Genomic DNA, 13,942 nt, shown 5'->3' on the forward strand with positions numbered 1-13,942 from the left:
CCAGCATTGTGCCTTGTATTGGGCATGTTTGCCTGATGACTTCCTTTCAGAAGGCAGTTTCAGGATCAGAGAGGGTTGTTAAATTAGGAAGTAGGAAGGGTTTCAAAGGACTAAAAAGCAAGCAGATGTAAGAATAGCAATAACACTTCAAAAGTATTTTTTTTTGCCCTGTTCTAGAATCCAAAATACTGCAGATACACCTTAAAAACCCAGGTAAGTAAAACACAACACAGGGAAAAACCCACAAAACAAATGCCAGCAGTAATCACCAGCCAGGAAAAATGGTTCAAGACCAGAAGGCAGGACTAGACAAGTCTAAGAGTAACCAGACTTAAAAGGTTAAGACATAAAAACAGAGCTTAAGAATACCTAGGAACTTTGATCTATCTGCAGGACCTGAGAGTGTTGCCACCTGACAGTGCCAAGCCTGGTAGAGAAATCAAGGTGACATAGATCCAGGGCTCAGTCAGTCTGACAGCTTTCAGGATTTTTTTTCTGATTCCCTACACATACTGTTCCTTTCTTGTTTGCATCAAAACACATAGAGAAAATGCAGAAATCTGGGTTAAGCTTCAGCAACCTTAAAACTGAGCTTTCCAGGTATGCTGATTTTATTGAAGGATGAAAATGATCATATCTAATTTTGGAGCAACACAAAGCAGAAAAATAGTCACAACTGAAAAGAAAAAAAATCATCAGGAAGAAAGCTTATTCCTACTGTGCTTTGGACCAAAACCTATCCCAGCAACAACTTTGGGAAGAAATTGGTAACAGCTGTCAGCAAGGGATGGGGGGGGTGGAGGAGGGAAGTAATTCCTTACCTTCATCAGAAGGGATTTTTCATTCTCAGCAACTCTTGTCCAGAGTCGAGTAACCTGGTGGATCTCTGAGTTGAGAAATTGGTTCTGGGTTTTGTATGCATCAATATCATCCTGCCAGAGAGCACAACAGTCACACAAGCAGAGTAATGGAGAGGTCTGGAATCCCCTCCCAGTTCAGGGACCTCAGGTGTGGATTGTGTTAAGGACAAGGAAATACGTCAACAATTTTGTGGGGAGGAGATGAGACTCCCCAGAACGAATATTGCCTACAGAGGAAATCAAGGCACAACATTAAACAGGAGTGTCATGCACAGACAAGACACTTGGGAATGCCAAGTGCCCTGCATATGCATGCTTAGAAAACAGAGACTTCTGAGTGATATATCTAGAGAGGCACCTAAACAAGATGAAGAACATATGTGTTTTGTTCTGTTTTGTAAAAACATGACAGAATTCTCAGCCCTATGGCTGTCAGCAAAAACAAACTCTCTCCCACAAAGCAGTAAGTGGCTCTTTTGCCAGTTCTCCACTCAATACTAACTAGTCACCAGGCACTGTGCACACAGTGACACACAACAAGATGGATAGGAAAGAGCCAGGATGTATTGGGAAACTGTTTGCAAGAAGGAAGCAAAGAGGAACGAAGCACCAAGAGAGACTGCAGCTGTGAAACAAAAGAAAAACAAAGAAAGAGGCAGTCACCAGTAAATGGTGACACCAATGAAACAGAACAGGTTCTAAGCTGGAGATTAAATTAAATCAGATGCTTTTGGGCACCCTACTTGAATCAGGTGAACCCCTTTCCAGCCTGCCTCTGGTTTTGAGACAGATCAAGCAACCAGGAGTGTATGTGGTGTTTCCCACAAGGAACATTCTCCCACTGAATCAGAGGGCACAGAGATGGGAACCCCTAAATGACCTGTGCCATCTCACATACCTTCAGGTGCTCAATCTCCTCCTGCTGCTTATACAGTGTCTCTGCAGCAATAGTGTTGGCTTCTTGCAGGGGGTCAGAGAGCTCCTTGGCCATCTGCTCTGTCAAGGCCATGATGACTTCCTGTTTGGCATGGTTCTTCTCCATCAGAAGCTGCACATGCTCCTTGAGTTCCTGGATGTGGCTGTCTCTCAGAGCCAGTGTCTGCTCCAGTTCCTTCTTCTCTTGCTCAAGAGCCTCCAGCCGACTGGTGAGATCGGCGATTTGCCTCACTTTGTGGCGCACCAGCTCCAGCCTGTCCTTATCCTCTGCTGCAGTGAGATACATGCTAGATACTCTCTTCTCCTGCTGGGCTGCCTCCAGAGCTTTGTGAAGAAGTTTAACCAGCTCCTGCAAAAAAGAATGCAAAGCCATCACATACCAGTGCAGCCCGGGGCAATGGCAGCACAGACAGAACAGACCCAACCAGTAATGAATGAACAGCAAAAGGTCCTCAGGATCTCGAAAGCAACTCGTTCCAGAAGCAAAACTAATGCAGTGATCTTGAAAGCATAGTGCCTCCCCAGCAGAGAAGCTCTACTCTCAGAGCTGGGGCTGGAAGCTCTCTGCAGCCAGCCACAGATGACTTGACTTCAGGTGAACTGCTAACAGGCCAGCTGCTGCTCACACTGTCCAAATTCTGGCTTTCCTACAGCAACCATTCTCAGGAGGCCCAGGTGAGAGCAGAGAGGCTGGGTATCTGGTCAACAGTGTGGTAAAACAGGAGGGAGGGAAATGAGGCAGTCTGCACCTGTCAGTGCTACCAGGGGAAGCTGTTGCATCCATTCCAACCTTCCCTCTGCCACAGTCCTCCCTTAGTCCATCCCACAGGAAGGCACCAAAGCTTGCCCCAGCAATACACTGCTGATTCAGGCTCTGCCGTCTCCACCACTTAAGGAAGCAAATCCAAAGGTACAACCAGCTGCCATCATGGGACCTGGTTCTCCTCAGTCTTCTGTTTGAAGAGCTAGCAGCATCAGAGTACCATTCAGGAAAGACAGCCCTTGCTGTGACCCCTGCACTCACTACTACAGTCAGATCAGCTCTTAATGGTAGATCACTGTTGAAAAAGCACCTGCTTGAACAGCATGACTCAGCCTGGCAGCTCCTGCCACTGTCACAGGGCCTGCTGAGGACTGTACTTTGTATGTTCACTGAGCAAGACAGATGCATGGACACCTGCAGAGCACACCTGGATGTGTTTTGCCTCCCTTTTCCAACCCATCTGCTGGCTGCACTTCCCAGCAATGGCTGAAGGACAGCCCATTCTCCCTTCTGCTGGGCACAACCAGGAACACACCAGGAGCACCAGGAGCTTCAGCTGGTCCCCACTACACGCCTGCTGAGCACTTCTCAAACACCAAGGTACAACGGAGTCCCTGTGACCGGTCCCAGGACAGGGGCCCTTGGAAACAGCAGACTCTTCATCACACTCACCTTCTGTGACTTGACTTCCTCTGTGAGTGTCAGGATCTGTTGCTGCAGGACACTCACTTTATCCATTGGGCTCCTCTCCCTGGACGGCTCTTCAGGCAAGCCTGGGAATCCACTGCTCATCCACTTGGCCTTCCGAACCCAGTTCAGCCTGGACTCTATCCTCCCATCCTCAGGGTTCCCCTCCTTAACTGAAGGTAAATAGGGTTAGTTTACACTGAATTGGGTTGCTGCTATGCACTCCTGTGTCTTGCTGGGGGGGACTCACAACAGCTCAGCAGAGAAGACTGACACACAAGATAAGGAAAACTGCCCTGACAGGATCCATGGGGTCATGGCAAAGACAGTGGGGCTCAGCCACAGGTACCCCCAGAGTAAATAAAGCCATGTTTTATGGGACCTGTTAACCCACTGCACCACTTTATCTTGCCCACAGCAAATGCCAGCTACCATCATGCAGAGATAACTTCCCAAGCATGTAGTAGAGCTGCTCAGCTTTCCCTGTGACTGTGCATCAATTTAACTTCTGCCTCAAAGAAATATCAGTATGGGATGACACTGACAGATACAGCCTGAATCAGAGCCAAAAGAGTCAGTTTTGTGCCAGCAACACAGGATGGGACCTGAGATGACAGGGTAGTTTCATGCCCCATGATGACTTGCCACCCTCTCCCTCCCTGTCCTGCTAAGTCTGACTCCTTGCTAGAAGGCATCATACTCAGGCCAGCTCACACAGCTCAGTCACAAGCACCTGCACATGCTGCCTCCACTTCTGCCTCTTGCTCCTCATCCAGGTTCTCGGGATGCTCCTGGAATTCACTGAAGTTAAAGATGTTTCCATTGTTTCCCCAGAGCTGCTTGGAGCCACAGATACTGTAGACAGTGTTTCTGAAATAACAGATCAAGAAAGCCTGGTGAACAGAAGTTATGATCACTGCATTCACTATTCAGCACCTTACCTCTCCTCATACACCACCCCTCCTCCCAAAAAACCTACCTCCTTCACGTGCTGAGAAAATGTCCATGGCACTGGTGGGTTGGGGAGGAACAGGGTTGTAACAGATATAAATCAGGAAGATATCACAAAAATCAGCACCAGGACAGCAATGTAAATCAGCTGTAAATCTTTCCCCTTGTTCTTGATCCATAAATGCACATAAATGTATACAAATGCATCAGGCTGGGCAAAGGGATCAAAGTTAACAGTAGACCAATAACAGCCCTCCCTTCCTCTCTTCCCTCTCTTCCTCCCTCTCCTTCTCCTTTCTTCTCTGTCTCCCTCTTCTCCCCTCCCTTCATCCCTCTCTTCAGCTCACTGCAGAAGTCCCCAGGTGCCAAGAAAAGCTCAGCTACCTACAACAGAGTCCAAAACTGCCACGATGATCACATCTTTGCAGCCACAGGTCCTGTGCTCTGAACAACAGGCCACAGCCTTGCCACAACCAAACTCAGCAGAGTCTGATGCAGTGAAGAGATTCAGGAACAAAACTACAACCAGACCCAGAAACAGCTGTTTACAGCTGCTGTGACCATGTATGTCCAGAAACACTAAGAGATGACTTTACAGCATCATGCAGAACCACAAATCCACAAGTATTCCCTGTAAAACCTATACCTGCCTCTCTCCATAAAGGTATTTTCCCTTCTCCTCCTATGCTGTCCACCTGTTACAACAAAACAAAGCCCTTGTTTTGAGATCTACCAAAGACCCAGTGCCAGCTACTTCCTAACTGTAAATGAAGTTGGTATTTAGCTATTGTTGTCCTTTTGCCTTATTGCTGCAAGGCTCCACAGCAGAAGAGCAGACAGTTTCTGACCTCAGAGAACATATCAGCACATAAGATCCACAGACTTTCATTCCATGTAGTCTAGAGTTGGCACTCATCCAAAGCAACTTTCCTGTTTTTCTCTACCTCATTCTGCACTTCGTTTTTCCTCTGAGACAGCAGCAGCTCAGGGATGTGATGAACTTTGCTGATACTAGACACACCACACTGCTGAACACCCAGCCTGAGAGTGACAGAACCTGAAGAAACGTTCACAGAACCAGGGGGGCAACACAATTTGAAGCTGAAAAGCGGCAATTGTCATTCAAGCTACCAAAAGTGAAGAAGGCACAAAGTGGCAGATCAGCAGGTCAACAACACTGCAGCTCTCTTCATGCACTTACTGTATCTCTGTCCAAGGGTGCTTAAGGGAGATGTTCTGCAAAGCAGTAGATGTTTGGGGTGCAGGCAAAGAAGCTGCCTTTAAACCCACTGCTTCTGTTGGTGTTTTCACTGGAGGCAGAAAGTCTTCATTGTCAGCAACACCTATGTAAAAAGAAGGTGAGCAAGACAGAATTCCACTGCACTTTGGCTCTTTACGTGTCTGAAAGCCACAACGTTTTAATACAGGTATACATTCCATGTTCAGCTGTCCAGGTGGAACAAGGACAGTAGAGCAGGTTTCCTTAGTTTTAGGTCAAATTACAGAATGCAGACAAAGTCATCTATTAAGGCACAACCAAGTGACTTCAGCCACTTGTATATGAGAATGACTAACTCCTAAACAATTTTTAGGTGCCTAAAGGAATAAGGAAGGGAACTGTTACTGTTCTCTTCACCCATCCCAGTACTGGATGCTTTTAATGTGCAGGCAGCATTCCACAAACACAGATTGTTACCAAATTATTGCCTGCTATAGAAAATTCCAAGGTACTCAGAACCTTTTAGAGCAGATACTTAGTGGAATTGGGTTATATGTTTCAAACAAAATTTGCATCTAATCATCACATTTCATATGTGTGAGGAAAATCTAGAAAGAATTCCCCACCATAAGATACCTGAGCACCTCCAGCCACATGCTGTGGATTAGGAGACAGCTCATTCAAAGTCATCTACGATAAGGTCAGAAGTTCCAAACATCTGACCAAGCATTGACAGTTGGCACCTGCACTTAAAATCCTGGCTAAAACCCCTGCCCACTTGCAGATGAGGAGCACCATTCATCATTAGAGGGGGTAAATGCAAAAGAAATGCAAACATATGTGACACCTACTTGTTCTGCCAGCCAGAGGTTCATTCACAAGCTGGGATCTGCCCACAGGAAATCTGCTCTGAGCGTTGCAAAATTCCCAGCGTCTCATCTGCAGCTGCTGCAGCCAGTAGACCATTGCCTGCTTGCTGATTGCCTAACGTGACAGAGAAGAGGAAAAGGAGAGGAGTCATTTCATCAGCATGAGACATATCCTGAAGGTCTGACCACCACTTTGCTGCCCAAGTCAGCAGAAACAAGGGCCAGCTGTGCCAAGCTTACGCTGTATCCTCTGGCCCTAACACTGACTTGTGAGGGCAGAGTAAACCTTCAAGTGTATCCTCAGGAGCAGAACCTGAGTGGACCACTGACCTCATTTTAAATAGTTTTTTTTTGGTTCCCTGTGCTCCAAGGCTAAGCAGAAACATCACAGCTATTTCAGCCAGGAATCACCCACAGAGCTTCTTAAGCAGCAACTCTGACAGAGAGAAAAATCCAGCCAAGGTTCCTGCTGGGGCAACCACTTTAGATAAGGGAGCTTATTTCTGTTCAGCAAATTACACACGGGCTGCAGGGCTCTCAAGGATTTTAATTCAGCACCCAGTCTGACTTGTACTCCTATTCTGTTAAACATCCCCCCTCTCACAGTTAATGGGAGTGCCGAAACAATGCCAGTAACTTAGGTGCAGTAATTCAGGTACAGGCTGGGAGAACTAAAGTGAAACTCAAGCTAAGAGATATCCTAGCAGAGATGTGTCTGTTCCCCTGGGAATGCTTCCTAATGACCCCCACCACAAGATGCTGACCCCCCCTTACCTTCAAAGTAAAAACTCTACTCGGTGTTCTGATCTCAAAAACCCCTTCCCCATTTTCCACCTTGCAGTCAAAGCTGGCACTGGAGAGGTCAATAGAGCCCAGAGGATTGATGTCCTGTGCAGTTCTGTAGTACAGTAAATGACATTTGGTTGCGTCGTAGAAGAACCAGCGAGACTTCCAGGTCTTGATTGGCCCCTTGATGCCCAGCTTATTTAAATAGCCACAGAGTGTTTTTCTGGATGTTTCTCTGCTGGGTTTCAGCTGTATGTTTTCCAGGTCCCCAGAAGAGGAGAGTGGGTCTTTGTCTTTTGCTGGGGCTCCATTGCTGCTGTTACTGTCTGGATTTGACTCCACCAAGTTGCCTGGAGTGGCAGCAGAAGGAGCTCCGCTTTCTGATCCCTTTCTCATCTCTTTCAGGAAATAAACTCAGAACTAGATTGAAACAGGAAATTCTCTACGTAAATAAGTAACAGCAGGTCCTGACTATATCATGTTACAGAACCAGCAGCAAATTAAAAAGAAGGAACTAGCCCAAGTCTGGTATATCACAAAAAGCATTTACTAGCTTCCCAACTGCCCCGTCAAGGTCTCCAACTTCTACTTTTGGTCTTTGCTCCTTGCTTCCCTCATCTCAGATGACCTCTATATATCTGTTTTCTCCCTTTTCCATTTCTAAGTTAGCTTGGACTAGCAGCCAAGAAGCAATATCCTGAGTGAAAAATAAGTACAATCTGTGGGCACACCAGACCAAGAGCAGTCACCAAGGCATGTGAAACCACAGACAACCATGTTGAGTGGCAGTTGTAGCCAACATTATCAAGCTCAGGCCAAGGGATTTCAGGGAAGTTATCCTGGCATTTCCACGGAATGTTCAGCTAGTATTTTAAACTATGGTGTCTGGATTAAAACCCAGCCTTGTGCACCATCCTCATGAATCATTTGTGCCAGCTGAGGACTGCTGTTAAAAAGCCTTCATGCCACGTGTTAGGTCTCCATCTAGGAGCCTTCATATCATCACTTACGCACCAGAAAAAGCAATGCTTTGGTCCTTGCAAAAGAGACTTTGGTGCTCAGTGGCTAAAGCAACCTTCTGCCTTCCCAAGGAAAACACAACGTCTAAGAGAAATTTAGAAAAACAGGGTTGGAAGGAATTTCTAGTCCAACTTCCCTCTCAGAGATGGGAATGATAACTTCAAAGCCATTGCCAGCTACTAAGGTCCACAGTCAGATGAATTTTGATCACACGCAAGGACAGCAATTCTGCCACACCTTTTCAAGGGCTTCCTCATATGGCAGGTGTGATTTTTTTTGTGTGCTTGGAGCTAGAGATACCCATGGCTATTGTTCAAATGAAGCTAACACCACTTCCTGAAAAATAATATGAATAACTTCTTCCCTTTTTTTTCCCTGAAGTAAAAACCTGATTTAAAAATCAGCAAATATAAAGAGTACCAAAGAGTTCAGTTCAGACACTAACATATACAAAGCCGATAGGCAATCAATTCTTGCCCTGGTCAGTTACTGGGAATCCAATTACAGATGCAAACTATGGCTCGTGACAGCCAGCTGTGTGACCACAGATTTATAGACAATAACACAGTGGAGCACACAGATGTTGCCCAAGCTCACACTCTTAGGAACAACTCATCCTCATGACTGAAAGTTTACACATCCTAATGCTCGCTAAGCCCCATCATGTTTGTTGCTGGCCCCTTCCACATGAGCTTTTTTAGAGAACTAGAGGTAATGTTCACTCTTTCGGGAAAGGGACTGAACTTCTAGTTCACTCCCCTGACACCACAGATCTTGCTGCTCAAAAGCATTCACAAATGCTAGGAAGAAGCAGCCTTCATGAAGGTGCTACCCCAGCTAAGCTTCTGGAATACACACAAGCTTAATTTCCAAGCTTAATCTGCCATGCACAAAGGAGTCATCATCAGGAGGAAGAAGTTTCAAATCTTCCTAACAGACCTTGGACTTTTATGGCATAACCAGCATAAGGACCACCAGTACCCATCTGAAAACTCTCACATTTCTACCTCTTGCCAGCATGACGGTCCACAGGTTCACACCATGTCCTGGCCCAAGTAAGCATTTTGGGTTCAAGACTCAAGCTATCAGGAGTCATGTCTCCTCTCCTTAGTAACAAGTAATAGGACAAGAGGAAATGGCCTCAGGTTGCATCAGGGGAGGTTTAAGTTGGGTATTATAAGAAACTTCTTCACTGAAACATTGGGAAAGGCTGCCCAGGGAGGCTGTTGCATCCCCATCCCTGGAGGTGTTTCTAAGAGGCAGAGATGTGGTGCTGAGGGACATGGTTTAGCAGCAGAGTTGGCTGAACTGGATAATGGTTGGACTCAATGATCTTAAAGGTCTTTTCCAACAAAAACAACTCTATGATTCTATTCTATGTCAGATCTGAGTTGGAAAGCACTCTAGGGAAGACCTCACCTCCTTAAGAGAAGCGGAGAGATGGTCCTGGAAGTCACCTTCTGCTGGCGTAAAGCTACTGCTGCAGGCACCACCCAGCGGGTCACCACAGCCTCCAAAACAAATCCAACAGTAAAAGAGGCTTCTGCCTCAGCTTTCTTTTAGTCCAGACGCTGTCCGGGAACTGTCTGGGGGTTAAAAATAAAGAAAAAAGAAAAAAAAAAAAAAAAGAAAAAAAGAAAGGAAGAAAGAAAGACAGACTTATCCAAAAGCAGTGCTGACACTGACTCATCGGTGGGAAGAGAGGATCAGGGCAAACCCTGCACAGACCTCTCTGCAGAAGCTGGTGTGAGCAGCACCAGGCAGCCCCCCTCTCCCCCTCAAACACCTCCCCCGGCGTCGCAGAAGCACCTCCCAGCCCAGCTGCACCGCGCCTGGCCACCAGCACAGGCTGCTGGAGCCTGGCACCGAGTTGCGCTGCCCGGCGCTGCGGGGGTCCGGAGTCTGGCACCACCGTGTACCGCCCAGCCCGGGGCGGGGGGAACTTCAGCTCCGAGCTGGGGGGCGAGGAGGCGGGGAGGGGGACACATCTGGGCCGGGAGAATGGGGCGGGTGGCTTGGCAGCCCTGGGACGGGGCGGAGGTACCTGCTCCGGCGGGACGGGATGCAGCCGGCACCGCCCGGCGTTTCCTGCCCGGCCGGTCCGGGCAGCGGGACACGGCGGGGCGGGGCGTGGCGGAGCCCGGGCAGGGCTGCGGGGACAGCTGGAGCGACAAGAGGGGGGAAAAAAAAGAAAAACCACTTAAAAATGGACATCCCAGCTGGAGGATGTCCAAAGGGAGCTGGTAGGAGAAGCGGCTGACACCCCTCAGGCTGCCCTTCGGCGACACCTGCACAGGCTGCAGAGCTGGGCAGAGGAACGTCATGAAGCTCAGTAAGGACAAGTGTAGGGCCCTTCACCTAGAGAGGAATAAACCCCTGCACCAGGGCAGGTGAGGGGTTGACCTGCTGGGAAACAGCTCTGCAGAAAACGACCTGGAAGTGTGGGTGCACAAGTTCACCATGAGCCAGCAATGTGGCCAAGAAGGCCAATGGTGTCCTGTGCTACAAGAGCGTGGCTAGAGGTGAAGGGAGGTTCTCCTCCCCCTCAACGCCACCCTGGTGAAGCTGCATTTGGAGTATTGTGTCCAGTTCTGGGCTCCCCAGTTCAAGAGGGACAGGGTATTACTGGAGAGAGTTCAATGAAAGGCATGAAGATGCTGAGGGGACTGGAGCATCTCTGTGAGGAAGAAGGGCTGAGAAACTCGGGGCTGTTTAGATGAGAACAAAGACTTGAGAGGGGATTTTATCAATGCATATGAATATCTAAGAGGCTGAAGGTGGGGCTGGGCTTTTCTCAGTGGTGGACAGGGATAGGAAAAAGGGGCAATAGGTACAAACTCTTAAGACAGGAGATTTCACTTGACCTGAAGGAGAAACTTTGAGGGTGCCAGAGCAGGGGAATAGGCTGCCCCAAGAGGCTGGGGAGTCTCCTCTGCAGACTTTCAAAAACCCACCTGGATGCAATCCTGTGCAACCTAATCTAAGTGCACCTGCACTAGCAGCAGGGTTGGAGTAGGTATCTCCACAGAGCCCTTCCAACCCTCACCATTCCATAATTCTATGATTCTGTGGTGGGGAAATCTACAAAGTGAATCTTGTGAGGGACATCTGAGGAACTGGGGTTGTTTATTCAGGAGAAATGAAGGCTCAGGGGAGACCATGCTCTTTATAGCTCCCCAAAGGAGGATGGAGGAAAGTGGAGGTTGGTCTCTTCTTCCAAGTATCAAGGGATGGGACAAAAGGAAACTGCCTCAAGTTGTGCCAGGGGAGGTTTAGGTTGGACATGAGAAGAAATTTCTTCCCCAGAAGGTTGTCTGGCCCTGGGAAAAGGCTGCCCAGGTGAGTGGTGGAGCGACTATCTCTGCAGACATTTAAAAGACTCCCTGGCACCAGCGTAAGGAGTCTGCATGGTTCCAGCTTTCTCTGCATGCTTTGACAAGTCAGCCTTGATGACATGACTCAGTTGGTCTCAAAAAAAACCCAAGTTTAGACAACTCTACTGAGTTTTATCACCAACTTTAGTCCAGTTTAATGTCCAAGAAGCACAACTGTCCAGATGTCCTATAGCCTCATCCTCCCACTGGCCTAAGCTACCAAGAAGTGCACATGAAGCATGCAAATTCTATATATTTCCACAGCCAAAACCAATGTGACCCAAATTCAGCCTGCACAGCAGCTGACCTTTAGACTGGATCAGCACCACTGGAGTTCAGTTCCAAAGCTAAAAGAGGAAAGTGTGAAGGCTACAGGTGAAGTCCTTCTCCCCTCTGAAGCCTGAGCTGCCTTCTCCTCGCCCTCCGCTGCACCTGGAGAGGACAGCTGCATCAGGTCTGCATCAAGTCAGCGCTTCCCTATCTGCATCCTGCCCTGGAAGCACCTAAAGAGTCCCATCTGGAGACGAGACTCAACCAGTTAGTACCAGCACAGCTGCAAAATAACAATCCTGCTCCCGGTGCTACCTGACACCCTGTCACTGGCACAGCCACAACCACACAGGGCAGAGAGCTGGTGAGAAGTCAACAGCAGCGTTTTTCCCTATCTAAACCCCAACCCCACGCGGCTTCCAGACCCAGCACCCACTTGCACGACTCACGAAGGGGAAGATAGTTGTGGGACCAGCGGCAAAGGAGGAGCGCAGGGATCCTGCCATGCGGCCACCACAGACCCGCCGGTTTCGTGAGGCTGCCCGTCTGACACCCGCAAAAAGTGCCAGCCCTCCGCCCTACACAGCCGCCCGAGTCACGGCCAGATAGAAGAGATGCTCGGCGAGGAGCTCGGCAAGAGCCCCGGCGGGAGCGGCAGGTAACGCTAAGCGACACGCATGGGACACGCTGCCAGCTCGGCCAGGAGACGGCAGCGCTGCCCAGTGGCGCTCTTCCCTCGGCTCTGCTACCTCCCGGAGCCGTTAGGAAAAGCTTGGTAACAGATGACGATCTGCACCGCCCTGCCCGACCGCCATTTCCCGCCGCTGTGAGGGAGCTCCCTGCCCGCAACGCGCCTGCGCCATGACCGCGCCTGCGCCGCCACCGCCTCTGCCCGCCCGGCGCGGAGAAGATGGCGGCGCCCTGAGCAGCGCGGCGCTGTCCGGCAGCACTTCGCAATGAGGAACCTGCGGCTGCTGCGGACCGGGGCGCTCCGCTCCACCGCCGCCCCGGGCGCGCCACAGTGCTTCTGCCTCAGCGCTGAGCCCGGCACGGTCTTCGTGGGCTCGCAGCGTGGCCTTGTGGAGCTGGGCCCAGGTGGAGACTCGGTGAGACCCTTGGCGCCGCTTGGTCGCTGTCAGGCTCGGGCTGGGGATGTGGCTTCGGGGGAGGGTGCCGGTGGCTGTCGGCTCCCGCGCATCGCTGCAGGGCTGTGGTTACCGGCAGTCCTCTGTTACAGTTCGCTTTTCGAAGAGCCTTCTGCTCCGCCTGCCGCTGTCTGGTCACAGAATCAATCACAGAATAGTGAGGGCTGGAAGGGACCGCCGGACATTATCCACTCCATGCCTCCTTCTAAAGCAGGGTCACCTAGAGTAAGTCACACAGGAACACGCCTAGGCGGGTTTTGAATGCCTGTGAAGATTCCCCAGCCGCTCTGGGCAGCCTGCCGCAGTACTCCAGCACCCTCAACGTATCATAGAATCAGTCAGGGTTGGAAGGGACCTCAAGGATCATCCAGTTCCAACCCCCCTGCCATGGGCAGGGACTCCTCACACTAGATCAGGTTGCTCGGAGCCGCATCCGGACTAACCTTAAAAACCTCCAGGAATGGGGCTTCTACCACCTCCCTGGGCAACCTGTAAAGAAGTTTCTCCTTGAGCTCATGTGAAACCTCCTGTCTTCTAGTTTGTACCCACTGTCCCTTTTCCTGTCCCTGGCCACCACTGAGAAGAGTCTGGGACCTCCACCCTTTAGATGTTTATATGCATTCATAAGTTACCCCCCTGATGTCTGATCTTTTTCCAGGCTAAACAGACCCAGGTCTCTCAACCTCTCCTTGACAAAAAGATGCTGCAGTCCCCTCAGCATCTTTGTAGGCTCCACTGGGATGTCTCCAGTAGTTTCTGGTCTCTCTTGAACTGGGGATCCCAGAACTAGACACAATACAACAGGTGGGGCCTCACTAAGGCAAAGCAGAAAGAGAACCTCTCTTGACCACCTTGGAAGTTGGCTGTGAGGCTGAAATGATTTGCTGTGCTTTCAAAATACTAAATCTACCCCTAACTGGGTCATTCCTTTCCTTAGTCTTAATCATGATCCATCAAACCATTGTGTCATAGACACAACTTGTGAAACAGAAGCAAACGGGCAAAGGAATAGTGAAGAGACCTGAGGATGCTTTTGAAATCATGCTTTAGGGAGAAAAGAAA

At 49.4% G+C, this 13,942-nt stretch overlaps 2 protein-coding genes across 2 annotated transcripts in view; one reads left to right on the forward strand and one right to left on the reverse strand.

Moving 5' to 3' along the window:
• The window catches only part of TBC1D2 (TBC1 domain family member 2), a 36,724-nt gene extending 29,257 nt beyond the window's left edge, over positions 1-7,467 (reverse strand). The window contains exons 1-7 of the mRNA XM_054397662.1: positions 7,060-7,467; positions 6,268-6,400; positions 5,399-5,540; positions 3,980-4,116; positions 3,232-3,419; positions 1,759-2,145; positions 822-932 (exon numbers count right to left, since the gene is read on the reverse strand). Of these exons, the coding sequence (XP_054253637.1) occupies positions 822-932; positions 1,759-2,145; positions 3,232-3,419; positions 3,980-4,116; positions 5,399-5,540; positions 6,268-6,400; positions 7,060-7,467 (1,506 nt within the window). The remainder of the gene's footprint in view (positions 1-821; positions 933-1,758; positions 2,146-3,231; positions 3,420-3,979; positions 4,117-5,398; positions 5,541-6,267; positions 6,401-7,059) is intronic.
• A 5,221-nt stretch (positions 7,468-12,688) lies between these two features.
• ELP1 (elongator acetyltransferase complex subunit 1) overlaps positions 12,689-13,942 on the forward strand; it is a 44,704-nt gene continuing 43,450 nt past the window's right edge. The window contains exon 1 of the mRNA XM_054398243.1: positions 12,689-12,841. Within this exon, the coding sequence (XP_054254218.1) occupies positions 12,692-12,841 (150 nt within the window). The 5' untranslated portion in view covers positions 12,689-12,691. The remainder of the gene's footprint in view (positions 12,842-13,942) is intronic.

This window comes from Indicator indicator, chromosome Z (genome assembly GCF_027791375.1).
Source record: "Indicator indicator isolate 239-I01 chromosome Z, UM_Iind_1.1, whole genome shotgun sequence".
Lineage (NCBI taxonomy): Eukaryota > Metazoa > Chordata > Aves > Piciformes > Indicatoridae > Indicator > Indicator indicator.